We start from the raw sequence: 20,243 nt of genomic DNA, 5'->3' as shown, positions 1-20,243 counted from the left end.
TTTAACAAAAAAAAGAGCAACTTCTCGCTATAATTTTTAATTAACATTAACTATTCTTTTTTAAAAAATAATCTGAATTATATATGCAAAATAATCGAACACATTAGGTTCCTCAGCCCATATCTAAAAATATGTAGAAGGCCACCAAGCTTGCTCATCGATAAAGTTCACTTGCGGCCTCAAAAACAGTCACTTGCTCCTTTTCCACCTGCCAAGCAAATTTATGTTGAGATAAATTTCACAAATTAATACTTGAGAGCTTCTTCATACAAGAATGAGACTTCAGTGTTATAGAATCGAGGGCTTTCAGTCTTTCGGATAGAACTGAATGCATTTGAACAGTGAAAATGACAAAGTGCGTCTATAAGCGAGCATGCGTCAATATTTATTCATATACTTCAGGGGCGAAAGAGCAGCAAACCTCATCAAAGAGCAGTCTGCATCAAGGGATATTATGCATTTGAATTATGAAAATCACAGAGGTAATTGATATACATCACTGTGTCGACATGATTGTGTATGGATATGAATCATGCGTGTGGTGATTGTGACAACGTGAGCAGCAAACATGCGTCAATTACCACTGTTATGATTACGAACTTGAATTGTGATAATATAGTGTCGGTTGATTTACGTCAAGGGAGAATGAGCAGCAAACCTCATCAAGGAGAAGTGTTCATGGTGAACAGGAATAATGTTCAAACGTCCAGTTCACTCTTTTCAATGTATTTTCTTGGAAATTCAGGACCCTAACCAACCATGGAATTTCTGTTAGTAAGAAATTAAAAGATTTGAACAAACTATGTGTTTGCTGTGGTACAGATAATGGATAGCAGCACAAACAGGACAGAGCTTAATGTGAATGAAAGTGTTACAAGTCGAACAATAAAGTTGAAGAATTGAGTACTGTGATAACTCACAAGAGGGACAGCAACCTACGACAGCACTTGAATAGGAAAATTTCACTTCATTTTTCTACCTTGAGAGCTTCCACGCATAAACCGGCTTATGATTTCATCATGAGATTCCAGATCCAATAACATCTGAAATGTAGACGAATCTGCCGAGAATCGTTTACCAATCACTTCATCAATAAGTCGTATAGCAGTTGATGAGTCTTGATTTTGAAGAAATCCTTGAATGATAACATTATAAGAGCAACTGTTTGGCAAGAAGCCATCATCTTCCATTTTTCTAAACAATTCGTATGCTTCATCTGACAGCCCTTCTTTAAGCAGTCCCTTGATCATGATAGTGTATGTCCGTATAGTAGGTTGTATTCCATCTGCAAACAGCTTGGAAAATAGTTCCTTTGCAACTTCAAGCTTCCCAGCAATAAACATGCCCTCAATGAGAATATTATAAAGGACTATATCAGGTTCTATTTTGCTCTCTTGCATTGACTTGAGCAGCTTTAATGCCTCATCCAAATGTCCATGTTTGCACAAGCCATCTAACAAAGTTGAGTAAGTCATCAAATCTGGAAGAAGGCCAGAAGAACACGTCTCCTTAAAAAGATTTAGAGCTTCCTGAGGTCTCCCTACTTGGCACAGACCTTGCATAAGAGTGCTGTAAGTGACAGTATCAGGAGTCAATTCTTTTTCAGACATGTCAACAAGGAGTGATTTTGCCTCATCCAGCCTTCTTCTCTTGCAATATCCATTGATCAAGATGTTGTAACTATGTACACCAGGTGCACAACCCTTGCCAACCATGATGTCGAGCACCTTTTGGGCCTCATCCATTTGGTTATTTAAACAATATCCATCCATCAAGGCATTGTAGGTGTAAGCATTTGGCTCAGCGCCTTTTTTGGTCATCGCTTCAAAGACACACCGAGCTTCTGAAACCATCCCTTCTTTGCAGAGTCCATCAACCAAAATGGTGAAGGTCACTGTATTTGGCATAACATTCCTACCAACCATTTCATTGAACAATATGGTTGCTTCATTCAAATGTCCTAAACTGCAGAAACCGTGAAGAATCGTGCTGTAAGTAACAACATCTGGTGGAATGCCCCGGTCCACCATTTCAGATAATAAGTCCATGGCGTCATTAACTAGCGTATCTTTGCAAAGGCTGTCTATGATTGTAGTATACGCAACCAAGTTCGGCTTACAGCCCTTTTCTTCCATCTTCCTGAGCAATTGAAGTGCCATACTTGTGTTGCCACTTTTGCACAAACCATTGATCACAGTACTATAGCTAATTACATCAGGCTGATGTCCTCTACGTACCATCTCATTAAACATTCCTACTGCTTCTTTAATCTCCCCCTCAATGCAGCGCCCATTAATAAGGGTATTGAATGTGATAGCATCCGGTTGAATACCCAGTTTGAACATCTTACCCAAAACAGAGATAGCAAAAACAACATGGTTCAAGCGACAAAGGCAGTTAATCAATATATTTAGAGAATAAACATTGTGGGTAACTCCAAACAAATCCATTTGATTGCACAAAGAGACAACAGTGGAATACTGTTTCTTTTTGGCAAATGACCCTAAGAATCTACCAAATTCCACAATAGAAGGCCTAGGATTCATGCGAAGCATGCGATAGAATGAAGCCAAGGCATCATCAATACTAATGCTATTATTACTAAGAAACCCACCATTGTTTTGAGGCAAGGAAGGTTTCTTTGTACAAGTAGAAGTGGTGATGTGGTGATATAAGAAAGAAGGGAAATCAGGAAGAAAAAGATAAAAACCCATCTCCATATGTTGTTGAAGGACCCAAATAGAAGAAGAAGCAGAAGCTTTAAAAGCGTTTTTCTGCATGAACATCAACATTGTTGGACTAAAAAGCTGGTGGTCTCTCGCACCCTCTCAGTCCTTTGCCTCCCTCGAAGCTGGAGATTGTAGCCAACTTCACTGTCTTCTTTCTCTTGTTCAACAGTATTTTCACTGATCAATAGATAATGAAGTGCGAGATAATGGAATTTCGATATTAATAAATAATCGGCCTAGCCCGGTTTATAGAATTTGGATTCAAAACGTGCTAAACTTAACAATCTGACCGGCCCAAATAATAGAAATCCAAATTATCTTGACAAGCCCAGTTTTGTGCCTTGAAAAACTCTACATTTAGCGTATCATTATGATGAATAAATTTGCTAAATTTAACATATTCCCTCTTGTGTTTTTTTTTTACCAAAGCTAGTAAAATAAAATTTTAAAATTCTTAATTCTAAAGCATTTTTATAACTAGAGAGTACTTGTTTGGAGCTGCAGTTGTACTGTGCTTTTAAACAATTTTAAATTTTTTTAGTTTTAAATTATTTTTTTGTATTTTTAGATAATGTTTGCATTAAAAATAAATTTAAATAAATAAATAAAATATTATTTTAATAAATTAAAAAACATTGAATAAGATAAACAAATAAATTTAATCTCTTTAGTTTGCATCACAGTGAGTATCTAATAAAGTTGGATGAACAAAAGAATTGAATAATTAGCTGAAAAAAACAATATAAAATTATTTGAAAAAATCAAATCGAGATATCAAATTAAAAAAAACAATTAAAATTTCTTTTAAAAAAATCAGTTTGATTCGATTTTAGTTTTGAGTTTAAAAATTAAAAAAAACAAAAGAATTCAAACCAAATAAAAAATAATTATTTTTTTTTTAAAAAAAACACAATCCATTACATGGTGTAGGTTGAAAAATTCAAAATTTCTATCTAAAATATTCATATACTAATTATGTTTTTTCAAATAAAAAAAACAAAACTAAACCGATGATCATTTAGATAGGTTTGGTTCAAAATAAAATAAAAAAATCATGAAAAAAATTGATTAAAAACTCAATTTATCATCTGTTCAAGACTTTTATTTTCCAAATTTGATCCTTGTGGATGCTCATGTAATTAAGACAAAATGCAAGCACCTAACTTGCAAAACACAAAAACCAAATTCAATCCCAATTCCAAAAAAACGACACGACATGCTCATAAAGGAAACCAACATATCACGGTCCCTCAAACGACACAAGTCACACATAAAAAAACAAACAAAACAAAAACAATAATTTCATTTTCATAAAAAATCAAGCAAGTAGTAGAGAGAAAGAGAGGGAGAGGAACGAAAGAGAGGGAGAGGAAGAATGGCATTATCAACAGTAACATATTCACCAGCACAAAAGGGGATAGTAATTTCAATTCCAACGTTAGTTCTTTCGGTTTTGATAGCAGCAATAATGTTATTCTTTCTCCTGTCTTCTCTCTCTACATGTTCTTGTCCCGCTTCTTTGCAAAGCTTTAATGATAATAACAGTGGTGGAGATGGGCTTGGCGAGGTTGATAGAAAAGAAAGAATATCAGCTACAGAAGAGGATATTGAATGGATTAAAGATCAGATCCAAGCTAATGGTTTACATATGCAAGATAATGTTCTTCGTAAAGGGATTAATCCTCGTACTAGAGCTCAACAGTTACAAGATCTTATCCAGTAAGTAACTCTCTTTTATATTTTTTATATGGTTTTTTGAGTTCTGGGTTTTGTTTTTTTTAAATGTTTGTGTATTGGGTATTGATAAAGTTTAGATTTTTGGATCTTGGGTGGTGTCTTTACGGATGATTGTGCTTTGGGTGTTGAAAAAGTTGGGATTTTTAAGGGTCATGTGCGTGTTGGTGTATTTGGGCTGTTATGAAACAGTACTTTTATTTGGACATGTTTGAAGATGAAAGGTGCTGCGTTTTTATCTGTTTAATCCTGCAAACTCGGAACCATGAGAGCCTGTTTGTGTGGATGTGAGTCAACTTTTTGCTGTTGATGGCTCATTGTGTCGGTGCTCCATTGCTTTGCTTGCAAATGTATTGTTAATTGTTTCTTTGCATTTAACCTAATTTTGGTAGAATGGATTGGAAAGTAATTGATGAAGTAAAAGGAGGAAATGATGTTCCTGTGATGGAAAGATGTGGGAATCATTTGATCACATCCAATGTGAAGTATTTTATTTGATCTGAGAGTTAAGAGTTTTTCTTCCCGCAATTTCCAAGTGCAGTGTTGTAACTTTTTGTTGTTAATGTTACCGGCTCCCTCCGTATTCGAAACTGAGAATGTCTTCGAATGTTTGTGCATGTATTAGCAAACTTAGATATTGGTATCTTGTTCATTTTAATTTCAGGGCACATGAATGATTTTGAATTGATCTGTCTCCCTTTTTCAGGTTCAAGGGCATATCACATTATGAAGGGCCAGAGTCAGATAATCACACTGCACTCCCATGTCCTGGTGAGCTACTTGTGGAAGAGCACCATAGCAACTATGGGGAGCCCTGGGCAGGTGGACGGGATGTGTTTGAGTTCCTTGCTGAGTCTAGCCGCCTATCACCCAACTCACGTGTGCTTGAGATTGGGTGCGGAACTCTCCGTGTTGGCTCACATTTTATTCGTTATCTCAGCCCTGAGCACTACCACTGTCTTGAAAGAGATGAGCTCTCTCTGATGGCTGCGTTCAGATATGAACTTCCTTCTCAGGGTCTTTTACACAAGCGTCCTCTGATTGTGCGAGGTGAAGACATGGATTTCTCCAAGTTTGGTTCTCGAGTGGTGTATGATTTGATATATGCTAGTGCTGTGTTTCTTCATATGCCTGATAAGCTTGTCTGGGCTGGACTAGAAAGATTAGTGAGCAAGCTGAAGCCTTATGATGGCCGAATCTTCGTGTCACATAATATAAAGTTCTGCTCAAGATTGGGAGGTGAGGAATGCACTAAGAGGTTGACCAGTTTGGGACTTGAGTATCTAGGAAAGCATACACATGATAGCTTGCTTTTTAATCACTATGAAATTTGGTTCGAGTTTAGGCGTTCCAAAGCTTAGAGAGTGCAGAATAGAATAGGCTTCTTGGTTTTGGTTGTAGGCAATTCGGATGCAAGAATGGAGCCTCCAAGTTGTTGTATACTTGTTTTGTTGCTTCTGTTCACTTCATCTTCAACATCCAGTTGATAACAGCAAGAAAAAAAAAATAGAGAGAGAGGATCAATGACCTTGCTGGCTTTGTTTGGCTTGAACTTCAGTTTGATGATGGAATGGGGGTATTTTAATCACTGACTAGTGGATAGATGATGGAGTGGGGATATTTTAATCACTGAACTTTAGTTTGATGATGGGGTGCGGTGCACTGACAAGTGGTTTATGTTTTTTAAGAATTAAATTTAAGAAGAAAATTATGATAAGATTGCCTTTAATTGTAAAAAAATCAGTTAAAAAAATGACCTCGGCTCAAAATTACGCCAAGAAATTCAATTAATTATCTCACTACACTTAGAGCTTCTTCATACAAGAATGAGACTTCAGTTGAGCGGTTATAGATAGAATTGAAAGCATTTAAATTGTGAAAATGACCAAGTGTGTCGATAAGCATACACGCATCAATATTTATTGATATTCATTGAGGGAAAAAGAGCAGCAAAACTCATCAAAGAGAAGTTTGCATTTGAATTGTGAAAATCACAGAGGTAATTGATAAATGTCATTGTGTAACATGATCATGCATGGATATGAATCATGCAAGTGGTAATTGCGTCAGCTTGAGCAGCAGACAGGCGTCAATAACCACTGTTATGATTATGAATTTGAATTGTAAAAATTTTGTGGCAATTGACACACGTAAAGGGAGAAAGAGCAGTAAACCTCGTCAAGCAGAAGTGTTCATGGTGAACAAGATCTTGGAAGATACGTCCAAACTATCAGTTAGCTCTCTTCAACGTATATTCTTAGAAGTGCAGGCCCCTAACCAACCATGGAATTCCTGATAATAAGAAATTAAGGGATTTGAAGAAAAAAATGTGTTTGCTGCGGTACAGATAATGGATAGCTGCACAAAAACGACGGATCCTGACGTGCATGAAAGTGTTACTAGTTAAACAATAAAGTTGAAGAACTGAGTATTGTGAGAACTCAAAAGAGGGACAGCAATCTACAACAGCGCTTGAATAGGAACATTTCACTTCATTTCCCTACCTTGAGAGCTCCCACGCATGAATCCGCTTATGATTTCATCATGAGATTCCAGATCCAACAACATCTGAAATGTATACAAATCTGCCGAGAATCTTTTACTAACCATTTCATGAACAAGTCGTATAGCGGTTGACGAGTCCCGCTTTTGAAGAAATCCTTGAATGATAACATTATAAGACGAGCTGTCCGGCAAGAAGCCATCATCTTCCATTTTTCTAAACAATTCGTATGCTTCATCTGTCAGCCCTTCTTTAGGAAGTCCCTTGATCATTACATTATAGGAAGTCCCTTGATCATTACAAAACATACCATAAAGTGTTTACACAGTAATAACATGGGAGCATTGTTATCCAGATATGCAATGGGCACGCATTCTTTTCAGACATTCTATTGCTTCTTGATTAATGTTAATGCACAGTTTTTTTTTTCCGACAAGTAATAATGCACGGTTTGTTGCTCTTGACAAAGGCTTGAAACTGGAAAAAAAAGGTTTAAAAGACCATTTTCACTCGCTTAAAAGCGCCTCTCTAAAAGAGTTGGGGAACAAATCTGGACGTTTAAGAAAAAAACAAATAGCAACTACATCAAAAACTTCCTTATAGGAAGACAAGAAAGATGTACTCCTTTTCAAATCGCCTGCGAAGACGGATGTTCATGAAGTTTTCAAATTCTCTTCTCATTCGCTCCTTTTCTTCTTGGTTACGAGGATTGGTATCGGCCTTGAGGTTAGGGAGATTTCACCACATCCGGGCTCGGCGAAAAGACCCTGTAAGTAGTTATTTTTTAAATGTTTTTTTAATATATTAAAATAATATTTTTATTTTTAAAAAATTATTTTTAATATTAACATTTTTAAATTTATATTAAAATACAATGATAAACGGGTGGAAGGCGAAGAAGTTCTCCATTCTAAAAACCAGCTCAGCTTCCATTCCAAAAACTATTAAAAAACAAAAATCATACAGGAATCGAAGTGATTAGGACAGAACGTGGTTAGAGCAAAGAACAGAAAACCCTTCGAGTCCTCGATCACATCGATGAAAGTCAAGGAATTAAAATACCCTTTTCTTTTCATTTGTCACTTGTCAGTGTACCACGCTGCTCTTCTAATGCGGACAAAATATCCTATTTGACATCGTGTTTTTAAATGTATTTTTTAAAAAAAAATTATTATTTGCTATTTTTTATATTTTTAATTCGTTTTGTGTTAAAAATAATTTTTTAAAAAATAAAAATTATTATTTTAATTACTTTTAAAAAAACCTCTATCATATTTATAAACACTATAAAATAAAAATTAAAAGGTGTAAAAAGAGAAGAAAAATAAAGCTTAGAATTAAAAGACAAGAAAAAATTAGTTTTAATCCACTAAATAAAATATTCAATAATAATTAAATTAAATTCAATAGATAAAATCCAATATAATCTATTAAGTAAAATATCAAAAAATAAATAAATCAAACTTGGCAAATAAAATTCAATAATATGTTATTATTTTAATATATTTTTTAAAATATTATTTAGTATATCATTATATTGTTTTGATGTTTAGAGAAGATATTATTTAATATACATTAAATTTTAAATTTATAATTATTATTTTTTACTGTACAATATATTGGCAATATCTGAAAAATCCTCCCATATTTAAAAAAAAATTAATTCAACTCACGGAATGTCGTGAGCCACAGTGACAAGTATGATGGACTAGATCTTGTTTCGTGCAAAAGAGATCCTACACTTCGATTTTTTTAATAAAAAAAGTACGTTACGAAGGAATTGCTAATATTCGTTGATGTAAATTAATATATCGAACCAAAACAATTTATTAAATTCTTCAAAGCCGACATCCCTTGCAATGTGCAAGAGGCGTCCATTCTTATACCCCCTCTTCCTCCTATTTTTGTAATTGGAATAATGGAATCCCTTGGATTACTATTTTTTCCTTCCTTTTCATAATAATTTTTTAATTATAATAAATTATTATGAATTCCTTAATGATAGTTTATTCTTATCCGGATTATCAAATTAGATTTGATTTATATTTGCATAGCTGTAGACTTGTTTTAAGGATGGATTCTAAAACAAAATTTAAGTTCCGGATTAATTTACAAGTCTTTAAATCAATATTTTTATTAAAATAATAATATATATTTTTTATTTTTTTTAATGTTGATTTGGTCAGATGCAAATTAAAATTGACTAGGTTAATTGAATCATTAAAATAATAATATATAATTTAAATAGTATATTTTTCAAATAAACCCGACAATTATCTCAATAATTATACATATGAGTGAAAAAAAATATAATAAAGAAACTAAAATAAATAAAAAATTGAATGGTAATAAAATATGTGTTATTAGATAGCCTTTTCAAATTAAAATTTCTTAAAAAATCTGAATCCCACTTTAAAATAGAACTTGCAGACTAATCTGCAGTTTTGTTATGAATTTGGCCCCCACAGCTACGTACCTGGTCATAACTTGTCATTATACCCTCCGCTTAGGATTTTTACTGTTTTAAAGTTTGGTGGTTGTTTTTTTAAATATTTTTTATTTAAAAATATATAAAATTATTTTTTTATTTTTTAAAATTATCTTTGATAGTAATATGTTAAAATAATTTAAAATTAATTAATTTCTAATAAAATTTTTGAAAAAACCCACTAAAGGCGATTTATAAGAGTAAAAACAAACAACACCTAAGCATCTCTTGCTGACAGTAGAAGTGTAGAACATTTAAAAACCAACCCCTCTCTGTCCAGGCATTATGGTCGGCAATTAACACTTACCTATCATGACAACGATGTATAAATCATAATTACCAAAACCTTAAACTCGAATAGAGTAATAATTTTTAATTTTAGATATATTTTTAAAAATATTAAAATTAATATTTTTTATAAAATATTTTACATCATAATATCAAATACATTGAAAAAAAATATTATTTTTTTAATTATTCCATCATCTTGAAATAAAAAATAAATATAATTGAGACATTGATAATATATTCATTAATCAAAATATATAAATTCATTTTAAAATTATTTTATAAAATATTTTATTTTTATATCTTTATAATTTTTTTTTAACCAAATACATTTATATTTTTTTATATTCATCTATCTTATTCTGACAAACTAACCGAACACGACACCAACATAAACAACAAGTGTTGCATTTTCAATTCATATCATTGTCTTTTTTTAATTTCCATTTATTATATTAAGAAAAACCCTTTCAAGAAATAAATAAATAACCCTTTGAAACACACAACGGCGTCGTTTCTTTGAACCTTTTCAGTTATATCATATAGATGATGCGGGGATTTAATTTTTACACAACACCTTTGACTTCCTGTTTGTTGTTCCTGGTCAGAGAAACCCCCCCCCCCCCCCCCGACCCCCAAAAAAAAAAAAGTCTGTTTATACGATTTTCTTTTCTTTTTTCAGTTCCCAAATCTCTCCCTCTCTCTAAAAACAAACAAGAAACAATCATCATCGTCGTCGTCGTCGTTATCAAAACAATCGCTTCCTTCCAGGGTTTAATTGAATAAAAAAACTCTCTAGAATCCATTCAATCACTTGCAACAGGTCAGTAACCAAGCTACTTCAATTCACAATTTCTCTCTTTTCTTTGCAATCGATTTTGTTTACTCTCCGCATTCTCTCCATCACTTTAGGGTATGGATCGTTGATTTTGTGTATCGCGAGGTTCAATTTGAATAAACTAGCTTAAGAAGATTTATTTATTTATTTTTTTAATCGTAGCATTTAAATTTGGTATCGAGCGTATTAGGATTTGAGCTTAATGATGTTACTTTCGCGTATGCGTAGAATTGTGAAACGAAGCTTAGTTTTGTAGATTGTTAGTTTTTTTTTCTTTCCCAGACAAATGCGTGTGTGAGTGCGATTTGTATGTGGGAATGGTAACGTAGTAGGATATGTAGGGAGCAAGTTGCAAGCCAAGGTGTAGGATTTGATTTATTGTCTTAATGAGTTCAATTTTAATCTCAGAATGATATTGTTTCGGTACCTTTGTGGAATTGCTATGGGGATGAAAGTGATGGTTTTGTGTCCAAAAATGCACGTTTGAATAGTGAAGTGGTTGTAGTCTCAGGTTTATGGTTTGGTTTACCGTTTGATGAATTTAATTTTATTTGCTGAATGAACTGGATGGTTGCTTGATTGGTGCATTGTGGCTGTTTCATCTGTTTCTGGGTATGTTTTTGTTTGATTTATGTTAGGGTTTTTTACGTTTTTTTTTTTTTTTTTTTATTGATGCGGTTTGGACCTAAGGTATACCTGTGTAAGGAAAATTTAGTTTGTGTAACTCATGATTATTGTGAGAAAAGAGATTTGGTTAACATCTTAAACTGGCTACTTGGTAGGAAAAACTGTGGAAACATTCTGAAGGAATGTCTTTTCAGCCTTTTTCTTTGTTTTCTTTGATAGTTTTCTAAAAGGAAATAATAGTTGATTAATATGCACTTGTGCAAGTAGCTTGAAGGAATTAATGATATATTTGTGACTTTTTTTTTAAAAAAAGAAATTCCTAATTAGCTTTGATTTATATCTCTCTTAGATATTGTTGCAATGCACCGCGTGGGTAGTGCAGGGAATACAACTAATTCTGTTCGCCCACGTAAAGAGAAGAGGCTAACATATGTGTTGAGTGATGCTGATGACACAAAGGTGAAGTGATCTTGTAGTTGCTCTGTTTTTAATATTGAGTTTTGCTCAACATTTTGAGTATTTGAAGTGAATAAGTTGCTTTTTTCTAATTTTTTATGTGATTGCTTTATATGGAGTTATCATTGTCCACTTTGATGTTGTATAAGTGCCTACCACCTAACTTGCTTGCTTGATGATATTCCAGTGAAATCAACTTCATGTAGTTGATATTGTCTACCATGCACAGTACTTGATGCTGTTTCTTAATACTTCTAAATGTTACGATGATCATTCAAGTTTTTTCAAGTTTAATTTTGGGTAAACAATCATATTCTCTGCTCATGTACCATGTCCAAATATTTGTACTGTATATTTGCTCTGACTACTTATTGATGCTAGTGTATTTATATTGCTCTTCCATTTTTATTTGGAATTTTTTGGTGTTGTGATTGGAACTCTTTTTTTTTTCCCTTCTAGGCTTCTGTCTGTAATAGGTTGGTTTTATGCTTGATTTTGTTGTTTTAATGGACCAGAGTAAACTATATGAGCACAATGTACATGCTTTCCATGATTAAGTTGAATGTTGTTATCTTGTCTAAAATTGAAATTCAACCTTGAGTAATACTCATAAATGTTTGAAGTATCTGTAAGGGCATACAGTGTTTAATATTTTCCAATAAAAGCAAAAAACGAATGGCATATTCTGTTTACATCGACTCCATCTTCAATTGTGTGCTGCTTGATTTTCTTTAAACATATCAAATTTTGATGTACTTGTCACTTTAATTGGAGTCATGGATCCTAATACTACCTCTTTTGGGGATGTCTCATTTGCAGCACTGTGCTGGCATAAACTGTCTGAAAGTGTTGAAGTCCACTGTATCTAATGGATGTGATTACCTCTTCACTGGGAGTCGTGATGGCACGCTGAAGAGATGGGCCATTTCTGAAGATTCCGCTACCTGCTCTGCCACATTTGAGTCACATGTTGATTGGGTACTCATTTAATCCTTTGTCAGTTTGTTCATTTTTTTATCTGTTACCTATCAAGGATCTGGTTGGTGCTTCGTTGTTGCCTTCAATTATTGGATAATAGTTTTAGCTGATGTTTCTTGTCTTTTATGAGGTTTGAATTTGGGGGGAGAAAGTTTGATTTGATAATTTTCACCCTGAATGAATCTTCTAATCAATTATCAAATGTGAATGGGCAAGACTCCCTCACACTCCAAGTGTGCCAAACATGCAAACTTGATTTTTCATTGAATAAGCATTTAATATGGTGATTTAGAGTGCCCTCATCGTTTTAATTGTTCATTTTTCTTTGTGGAGTGGAACTATATATTATGTTGCTATTTTCTTGTGCCATAAACTTTTTTTTTTGTGAATACCTAAGTTAAAATGGGATATATTTGGGGCATCCCTGGTTGTACAGGTAAACGATGCTGTCCTTGCTGGTGATAGCACCCTTGTCTCCTGCTCTTCGGACACTGCCCTCAAGGTTTGCCAATTTTCTTAATTTTTGTTGGTTTTGTATTGAATGAGTTATTGGCTGTACACTTGTTGACTGAGCTTCATATTGGTTAATTGCTTTTTTTTTTTTTTTTTTCTTTTGGGTGATATATCAGACATGGAATTGCTTATCTGATGGAACTTGTACCAAGACACTTCGTCAACACTCTGATTATGTTACTTGTCTGGCAGCAGCAGAAAAAAATGTAATTTCTGTGTCAAAATTTTTGTGGATCTTATTAACGCATGGATGAAACGTTCCAGTTAGTGCATCTTGCTATCTTAAGATGTATAGTCAATTTAGTAGAATCATGCTTGAATCCATAGTTCTATGATCTTAATATCATTGGAGTCATTTTCTGATCCTGTTTTAGTGTCCTGCATTTTAGAGCAATATTGTTGCCTCTGGTGGCCTTGGTGGGGAAGTTTTCATATGGGATGTGGAAGCTGCACTTACTCCTGTGTCAAAGTCTGGTGATGCAATGGAAGATGATTGTTTAAATGGTGTAAATGGTTCTACCAATTCATTGCCCATGACAAGTTTGCGAACCATTAGTTCAAGCAACAGCATTTCTGTGCACATGACTCAGGGGTATGTACCAATTGGTGCCAAAGGCCATAAGGAGTCAGTCTATGCATTGGCAATGAATGATAGTGGAACCCGTCTTGTCTCTGGTGGGATTGAGAAGGTATATTAGTATATTCGGATATGATAGTCATTTCTTGGTTTTTTTATGTTCTGATAATTCCATAGCTTTTGTGGGGAAGGGGAATTTGAACTTGGAGCCTTCCTGTCTCAGGAGAGGTGTACCATTAGGCTTATGACTCTGCGGTAGATATTTCAGTCATTTGTGTATGCTTACCTCTTTAAGCTGGTGTCCAGCAGACACATGAGATGATGGAAAGAGCATACATGCTTGTTCTTTGGACACATATGCTTTGATCATTTAATAGTTTGCAAAGATACTGGCTTATTGTTAGCAAGAGATGATTTATCTTTTGTCCTCATTCCTCAAGGTTGTCCGTGTTTGGGACCCCCGAACTGGTTCGAAGGCTATGAAGCTAAGAGGGCATACTGATAACATTAGAGCTCTGCTTCTGGATTCTACTGGCAGGTTGGTTGAATGGTTCTGCAGCCATCAAGTTTGTTTGCATAATTTTTCTTGTTAAGAATTAAATTTTGGATCAAATCTGGCATAGAGATTGCAATGCTTGCATGCATATGTGCTGTATGCATTCATACTGCCCTTGAATATCTCATAAAAGTAATTTGTAAAGGCCTTTACAAATTATGTCTGTTTCTTGATAGCTCAGGGAGTGTATGGGCTGCTCTTGTATCGTTCCACACCAACTGCTCGTTTATGTAGCAAATTTAATTGGATATTTCTTCCATTTTATTTTTGTTTCAGTACTGTTTCCTGATAGCATATTTTCCATTTTACTTTTGTAGGTATTGCTTATCAGGCTCTTCTGATTCTATGATCAGGTGGATATCTTGCTCCTTTTTCTTTCTCACTCTGATCCTTCCATCCAATACCCATCATTTCATTAATAAAAATGTACAAGACCTTGTACTGAATAGTTCATGGATTGTCTTGTAGGCTGTGGGACCTTGGCATGCAGCGGTGTGTGCATTCATATGCTGTGCATACAGATTCGGTTTGGGCACTTGCCAGCACTCCAACATTCAGCCATGTATATAGTGGTGGAAGGGATCTTTCTGTGAGTAGTTTTGCCTGTGAAATCTATATAATTAATTTCCATAGTTCTTACTTTTTAGTGTTATTTTTGGTGCCCAGATTTTTGATACCCAATTCTGTTTATACCATCAGTTGTACTTGACAGACTTGGCAACACGAGAGAGTCTTTTGCTTTGCAAAAAAGATTACCCCATTTTGCAGTTGGCATTACATGATGACAGTATATGGGTTGCGACCACAGATTCCTCGGTTCATAGATGGCCTGCTGAAGCGCACAACCCTCAAAAGGTCTTTGAAAGAGGCGGTTCATTCTTGGCTGGTAATCTTTCCTTTTCAAGGGCAAGGGTTTCTTTAGAAGGATCGATTCCAGTAAGTAATGCTCATAGCCTTTTACAAGCAACTGATGCTATTGCATGTAATAAGTTGTTTGTCATCAAGTCATCCCATTTAATGTCCTACATCTAATTTTAATTTTTTGTTAATTTTTGAATTAATATCCAGTGACTACAAAAAGGTTTCTTATAGTCTGAATTATGTTGTGTTCTGTTGCAGATTTTCCCTTGGGCTTGATGTAATAGCTGTGTTTTTTTTTTTTTTCATTTTTATGAATGATTTTTGCTGAGTTTCTAAAAATTATTTAATATGGCGACTCTCTTGCAGTACCTTTTCTTTGTATTATTTAATGCACTGCACTTTTCTATAGGTGCCAGTCTATAAAGAACCAACCTTAACGATTCCTGGAACTTCAGCAATAGTGCAGCATGAAATTTTAAATAATAGAAGGCATGTCTTGACCAAGGTATGCATGGTACTTTTGGCCATATTTATTAAAATATACAGGGAATCACCAAAATGTTCTCTTTTCTTTATTATTATTATTTTTTGGGAGTGGGGGGTGGTTTAGTCAGTGGAGTTCTATGAAACTTACCTGTCATACCTGTTTGGAAGGACACTGCTGGTTCGGTGAAGCTGTGGGAGATCACAAGGGGCATTGTAATTGAGGACTACGGGAAGGTCACATCTCTATTTCCCTTTCCTTTTGTGTGAATTGTTGATTACATCCTTGCAATAGTGCATATCTGCTCCCTGGAAGGGGAGGTAGTTGCCCTATGATATGGTGTACTAATTATGCCATCTATATGCATGTATAAAATTGGGTTTCAAGTTTGGCATAATACAGGCATTATCCATATTTTCATTTTGACATTTTCCAGGTGTCCTTTGAGGAGAGAAAGGAACAATTATTTGAAATGGTATGATTATAAGGTCTTTTTCTGCTGTATATTGGTGCTGCTTGGAAATTTTGGTGGATCTTACTGTTGATCCTTTTACATTCCAGGTCAGCATTCCTGCATGGTTCACTGTGGATACCAGGCTTGGAAGCTTGTCTGTTCATTTGGACACACCCCAGTGCTTTTCTGCTGAGATGTATTCAGCAGATCTTAACATAGTTGGGAAACCTGAGGATGACAAGGTAAAACAGTAAAACTTTTGTACACGTATGGGTTGGGAAAATGTTTTAAAATGGAACCTGCTGATTCTCAATTTTACACAAGTGTTAATAAGTTAGAATTTTTGCTTCACTTGAGAACGAGTTGAACATATATGTTATCCTAGTGAACTAGTTTATTCTTTTGAAAGAATCAAATGCTTTAAATGTTTGAAGCTGTTCAGTGAGTGCCTCTTGATTATAAATTGAAATGACTGACGTCTCATTGTGCAGGTCCCCAAAACTCACATTTGTATGTGCTATGCCTCTAAGAAGTGTAGAAATAAAATCATTTTGGCATGGTTCTACTTTAGCAAACAATCTTCTTTAGATGTAATAAATGGTGATTAAACTGCAGCATAACAATTTGTTCATGGTAGAAGCCAATTGCTATTCTTGTCAACAGTTTGTTTTCAACATTGATAAAGAAGAATCTTTCTAAATCAGTTGAATTATACTCATAATGGCACTTATTCATGATCTGCAGGTTAATTTAGCTCGTGAAACCCTTAAAGGTTTGTTGGCTCATTGGTTGGCCAAGCGAAGGCAAAGACATGGATCCCAAGCTTCAGCTAATGGAGATGTTTTATCTGGAAAGGATATTGCTCCTAGAAGTCTTGCCCATTCTAGAGTTGATGTAGATGGTGGTGCTGAAAATGACTCCATGGTTTATCCTCCATTTGAATTTTCAACAGTTTCCCCTCCTTCAGTGGTTACTGAGGGCTCTCAAGGAGGTCCATGGAGAAAGAAAATTACTGATTTAGATGGAAGTGAAGATGAGAAGGACTTCCCCTGGTGGTGTTTGGATTGTGTGTTGAACAATCGCCTACCTCCAAGAGAAAACACTAAGTAATTTTTTTTCTTGTTTTCACTGAATTCTAATTGTACTTGCAAGTCACGGGGAAGCATTCTGATCAACTTTTGAGATTTTGTTCTTGAATATTTATGCTTCCTATTGGGCTCTCTAAACTATGTTAACAATCAATATGCTAATGTGCTCAAGTATTTCTCATTTTAAGTGTATTTCTATTTCAGCAGATAATAATGAAAGTGATTAAATTTCTGCAGGTGCAGCTTTTATTTGCATCCATGCGAAGGTTCAGCTTTTCAGATTCTCACACAAGGCAAATTAAGTGCTCCTCGCATCCTGAGAATACATAAAGTAAGTTGGATTCAGCAAGGAAGAAAAGTTTGCATGCGTGTATGATCTGGAAATATTTCACAATATTCATGTGATGCTGGGCTGGAATTATTTATACATTGCTAAAAGAAGATTTCTGACATTATATTCTCATGAATGTTTCTTTGTCAATGTTTTGGACTTTCGAATTCCTCTTCAACTCCTGCTTTCTAAAATACAAATTGATGGCTTGATTAAGTCTGATTGATGCATTTGGATGCAACTCTGGATTTCAGCTACAATATCTGCAGAAGAATTAAAAATATTTAATGCATCAAGAAATGGTAATCAATTGCCTTTTGTTGATGTTGTCTAGCAGACTAGCATGCGATATTCCTGCATGATGAGTTTTTTTCTGATCTTATTCCATAAATCATGGATATGCTAAGCTTCTGTTTCAAAATCTGTTTATATTCTTAAATTTCATGTTTCTAAAGGTCAAAAGTGTAACTCTCTCATTCCTCAATGGAAATGCATTGATATTGCACCATTGATCTGGTCAAATTATAGCTTAGTTGCTGTCAAAAAGAAATAAGATGTGAAATGAATCCTGAGTTAGAAGCTGTTTTGCCAGTGTATTTTCTGTGATAATGCTGAAGAATCCATTTTTACTCTCTGGGTTTTACTAACATTTTTGTGCAGGTTGTCAATTATGTTGTAGAAAAGATGGTCCTTGACAAACCAATTGATAATGTGAAAACTGATGGAACATTTGCTCCTGGACTTGGAGGACACTTGCAGCATTCAGTGGTTGGAGATGGAGCTTTCCGATCTGGAGTGAAGCCTTGGCAAAAGCTTAAGCCTTCCATAGAGATATTGTGCAATAATCAGGTCCTTTTAATTTTCATTTTTAGAGGAAATCCACTCAAAAGCACAAAATTTGCATAATAAGGCTCTTCAGGTAAACAAATGTAATCACCAAATGTGGCTCACACTATGATTTTGGATTCATCAGTTTTTTAAATGTTACTTCTATCTTTGGCTGGACATTTCTGCATAATATATCCATGAGCGGTGAATGTCCAAGAGCACATCATCGTTATAAAATGAGTTGTAAAGGTTCAAACAAGAATCACATATTGCATGAGAAGAAAAGTAGGCAATGTATAAGAACAACCATTTGCTGTTCTTATTTCTCTTTTACATGCTCTTTCTTTCTTTACTCTATTTTGTTTGTCTATTTTCTCAAGGAAAGCCTGTCTTTTCTAGGTCTTATCCCCAGACATGAGCTTAGCTACGGTGCGAGCTTACATATGGAAGAAACCTGAGGATCTGATCCTCAATTACAGATTAGCTCAGGGAAGGTGATTCCATACAATTTTTGAGAGCAGGTGAGTATTGACTTGTTCTCTTAGTCTGGGTTTATCCTCCCAAACTCTTACCTTTCCCCCTTGAGTCGAAATTTATGTGATGCATCTTTCAATATTTGTGAGTTTTCCCTGAATTTTATAGCTTGAAAAAAAGGGAGTCACATTATGTTGACAATAGGATGTGTTAAAAACTGCGGGAAATTTTATTTTTCTCCAGAATTTATATTTGATTGCATTCTGAAAGGTTACTTTTGAACATGCTGAGTCAGTATATTCATTTGGTGTATATATGGAGAACAAACAAAATATCATTTTTCAGGCTATTATTATTTATTGGGTCACAGGTTGGCTTGGCTTGTGGTGATCGAAATCATGTGCATGTGTAAGATATTGGGGAATACATTGATTCTTCGTGGGGTACATCACTTGTGAGGACGTATCCAATTGGATCCTTGTAAATTTGGGAAATCGATCAATTGCTGAATCTATGGCGTTTCTCCAAACTTGCTGAGAAGATCCTGTTTCGCATTTTCCTTTGTTGGACACATGGTATATAAATTTTGAACTTTGTCTAGCAGTCATGCAAGCTTTTATGGTTGGACATTGCCAAGTTGTAGGGCAAGTCTTCTTGTGGAAATAGAGAGATTTGTGACGGGTGGAGAATTAACCAGAAGCATCCTAGGAACAGTCCCAAGTGGTGCCATGCTAGAGTTATGATGTCGAAAGCATTGTAGATTTGTATTGTTGGGTACAATACCTAGCCATAGAAACACTGTTATGAAAACGGTCCTTTTCTTTTCTCCTTTTGGAAATAATACAGTTCCCAATTTTTTTTCGAACTAGTCATTCTATTTATGTGCCTATAATTTTTGCCCCGTGTCTGCATTTTCATAAAGAAATTTATTTGGTGCTGGTAAACAAAATCATGTACAGGGGAAACTAGCTGAGAGATAGATTGTCTCAGAATAAGTATGCTTCAATTCACATGGTATGCTTTGTGCTGCCATATGTAATTGTAATTGATTTTTTTTGCCAGCAGATTATCCTTAATTTTTATTTAAAGTCATTTCCAATTGTATTCATTTTACAATGATTGGAAATTGCAATTGCATGCATGTAATTGTAAAATTCTTTTGAATTCACACACTCAGGCCTCCCTACATGAACAGTTTCTGTGATCTTGTGAAGCCCAGTGCTGTAATGTTGTGGGGTGCTCCCAAATTCCCAAATGTGCTGATTTCTGTCTCAATTCTATGACTGCTTGTTGTGCCTTTTAACTCTGCTATCAATCAATGTATATTAGATATATTCAGAGAGAAGAACAATTAATTACTTGAGGAAAAAAAAAACATGAATTAGTTGCCCTTTGCTATACTCTATTATATATAGAAATTACATTATAGTGGTAGC

At 34.6% G+C, this 20,243-nt stretch overlaps 3 protein-coding genes across 5 annotated transcripts; 2 read left to right on the top strand and 1 right to left on the bottom strand.

Moving 5' to 3' along the window:
- Nucleotides 1-21: 21 nt before the first annotated feature.
- Nucleotides 22-2,907, bottom strand: LOC133693478 (putative pentatricopeptide repeat-containing protein At1g12700, mitochondrial). Of its 3 annotated transcripts, XR_009842132.1 has the most exons (3): nt 921-2,907; nt 659-749; nt 22-208 (listed from the first exon to the last, which is right to left on the bottom strand). XR_009842132.1 is itself a non-coding variant. In XM_062114697.1 (2 exons), the coding sequence occupies exon 1, from the start codon at nt 2,790-2,792 to the stop codon at nt 963-965; it is 1,830 nt and encodes a 609-aa protein (XP_061970681.1). In that variant the 5' UTR covers nt 2,793-2,907; the 3' UTR covers nt 22-749; nt 921-962. The 3 variants fall into 3 exon arrangements, 1 of the variants encoding a protein (XP_061970681.1); XR_009842131.1 differs by having other exon boundaries at nt 659-2,907; XM_062114697.1 differs by having other exon boundaries at nt 22-749.
- A 1,092-nt stretch (nt 2,908-3,999) lies between these two features.
- On the top strand, nt 4,000-6,051 carry LOC133693854 (uncharacterized). The gene is made up of 2 exons (XM_062115197.1): nt 4,000-4,448; nt 5,170-6,051. The coding sequence occupies exons 1-2, from the start codon at nt 4,105-4,107 to the stop codon at nt 5,822-5,824; spliced, it is 999 nt and encodes a 332-aa protein (XP_061971181.1). The 5' UTR covers nt 4,000-4,104; the 3' UTR covers nt 5,825-6,051.
- Nucleotides 6,052-10,373: 4,322 nt separating this feature from the next.
- LOC133694962 (uncharacterized) lies at nt 10,374-19,672 on the top strand. Its single transcript, XM_062116661.1, has 19 exons — nt 10,374-10,565; nt 11,557-11,666; nt 12,483-12,641; nt 13,078-13,143; nt 13,271-13,360; nt 13,544-13,843; nt 14,172-14,269; nt 14,605-14,640; nt 14,756-14,876; nt 14,987-15,223; nt 15,558-15,653; nt 15,803-15,868; nt 16,069-16,107; nt 16,194-16,328; nt 16,831-17,192; nt 17,412-17,505; nt 18,166-18,354; nt 18,733-18,854; nt 19,178-19,672. Exons 2-18 carry the CDS (start codon nt 11,568-11,570, stop codon nt 18,829-18,831), a joined length of 2,286 nt encoding a protein of 761 aa, XP_061972645.1. The 5' UTR covers nt 10,374-10,565; nt 11,557-11,567; the 3' UTR covers nt 18,832-18,854; nt 19,178-19,672.
- The last annotated feature ends 571 nt before the right edge of the window (nt 19,673-20,243 follow it).

The sequence above is a fragment of the Populus nigra genome, chromosome 5 (genome assembly GCF_951802175.1).
Source record: "Populus nigra chromosome 5, ddPopNigr1.1, whole genome shotgun sequence".
NCBI classification, from domain to species: domain Eukaryota; kingdom Viridiplantae; phylum Streptophyta; class Magnoliopsida; order Malpighiales; family Salicaceae; genus Populus; species Populus nigra.
This window is presented reverse-complemented; position numbering and strand designations above follow the sequence as displayed.

Coding starts and splice junctions, on each gene's coding strand:
- LOC133693478 (XM_062114697.1), bottom strand. CDS start 2,792: ATGTTGATGTTCATGCAGAAAAACGCTTTTAAAGCTTCTGCTTCTTCT.
- LOC133693854 (XM_062115197.1), top strand. CDS start 4,105: ATGGCATTATCAACAGTAACATATTCACCAGCACAAAAGGGGATAGTA. Junction 4,449..5,169: donor CAGTTACAAGATCTTATCCA/GTAAGTAACTCT, acceptor TCCCTTTTTCAG/GTTCAAGGGCATATCACATT.
- LOC133694962 (XM_062116661.1), top strand. CDS start 11,568: ATGCACCGCGTGGGTAGTGCAGGGAATACAACTAATTCTGTTCGCCCA. Junction 14,641..14,755: donor TCTTCTGATTCTATGATCAG/GTGGATATCTTG, acceptor ATTGTCTTGTAG/GCTGTGGGACCTTGGCATGC. Junction 17,506..18,165: donor GCATCCTGAGAATACATAAA/GTAAGTTGGATT, acceptor ATTTTTGTGCAG/GTTGTCAATTATGTTGTAGA.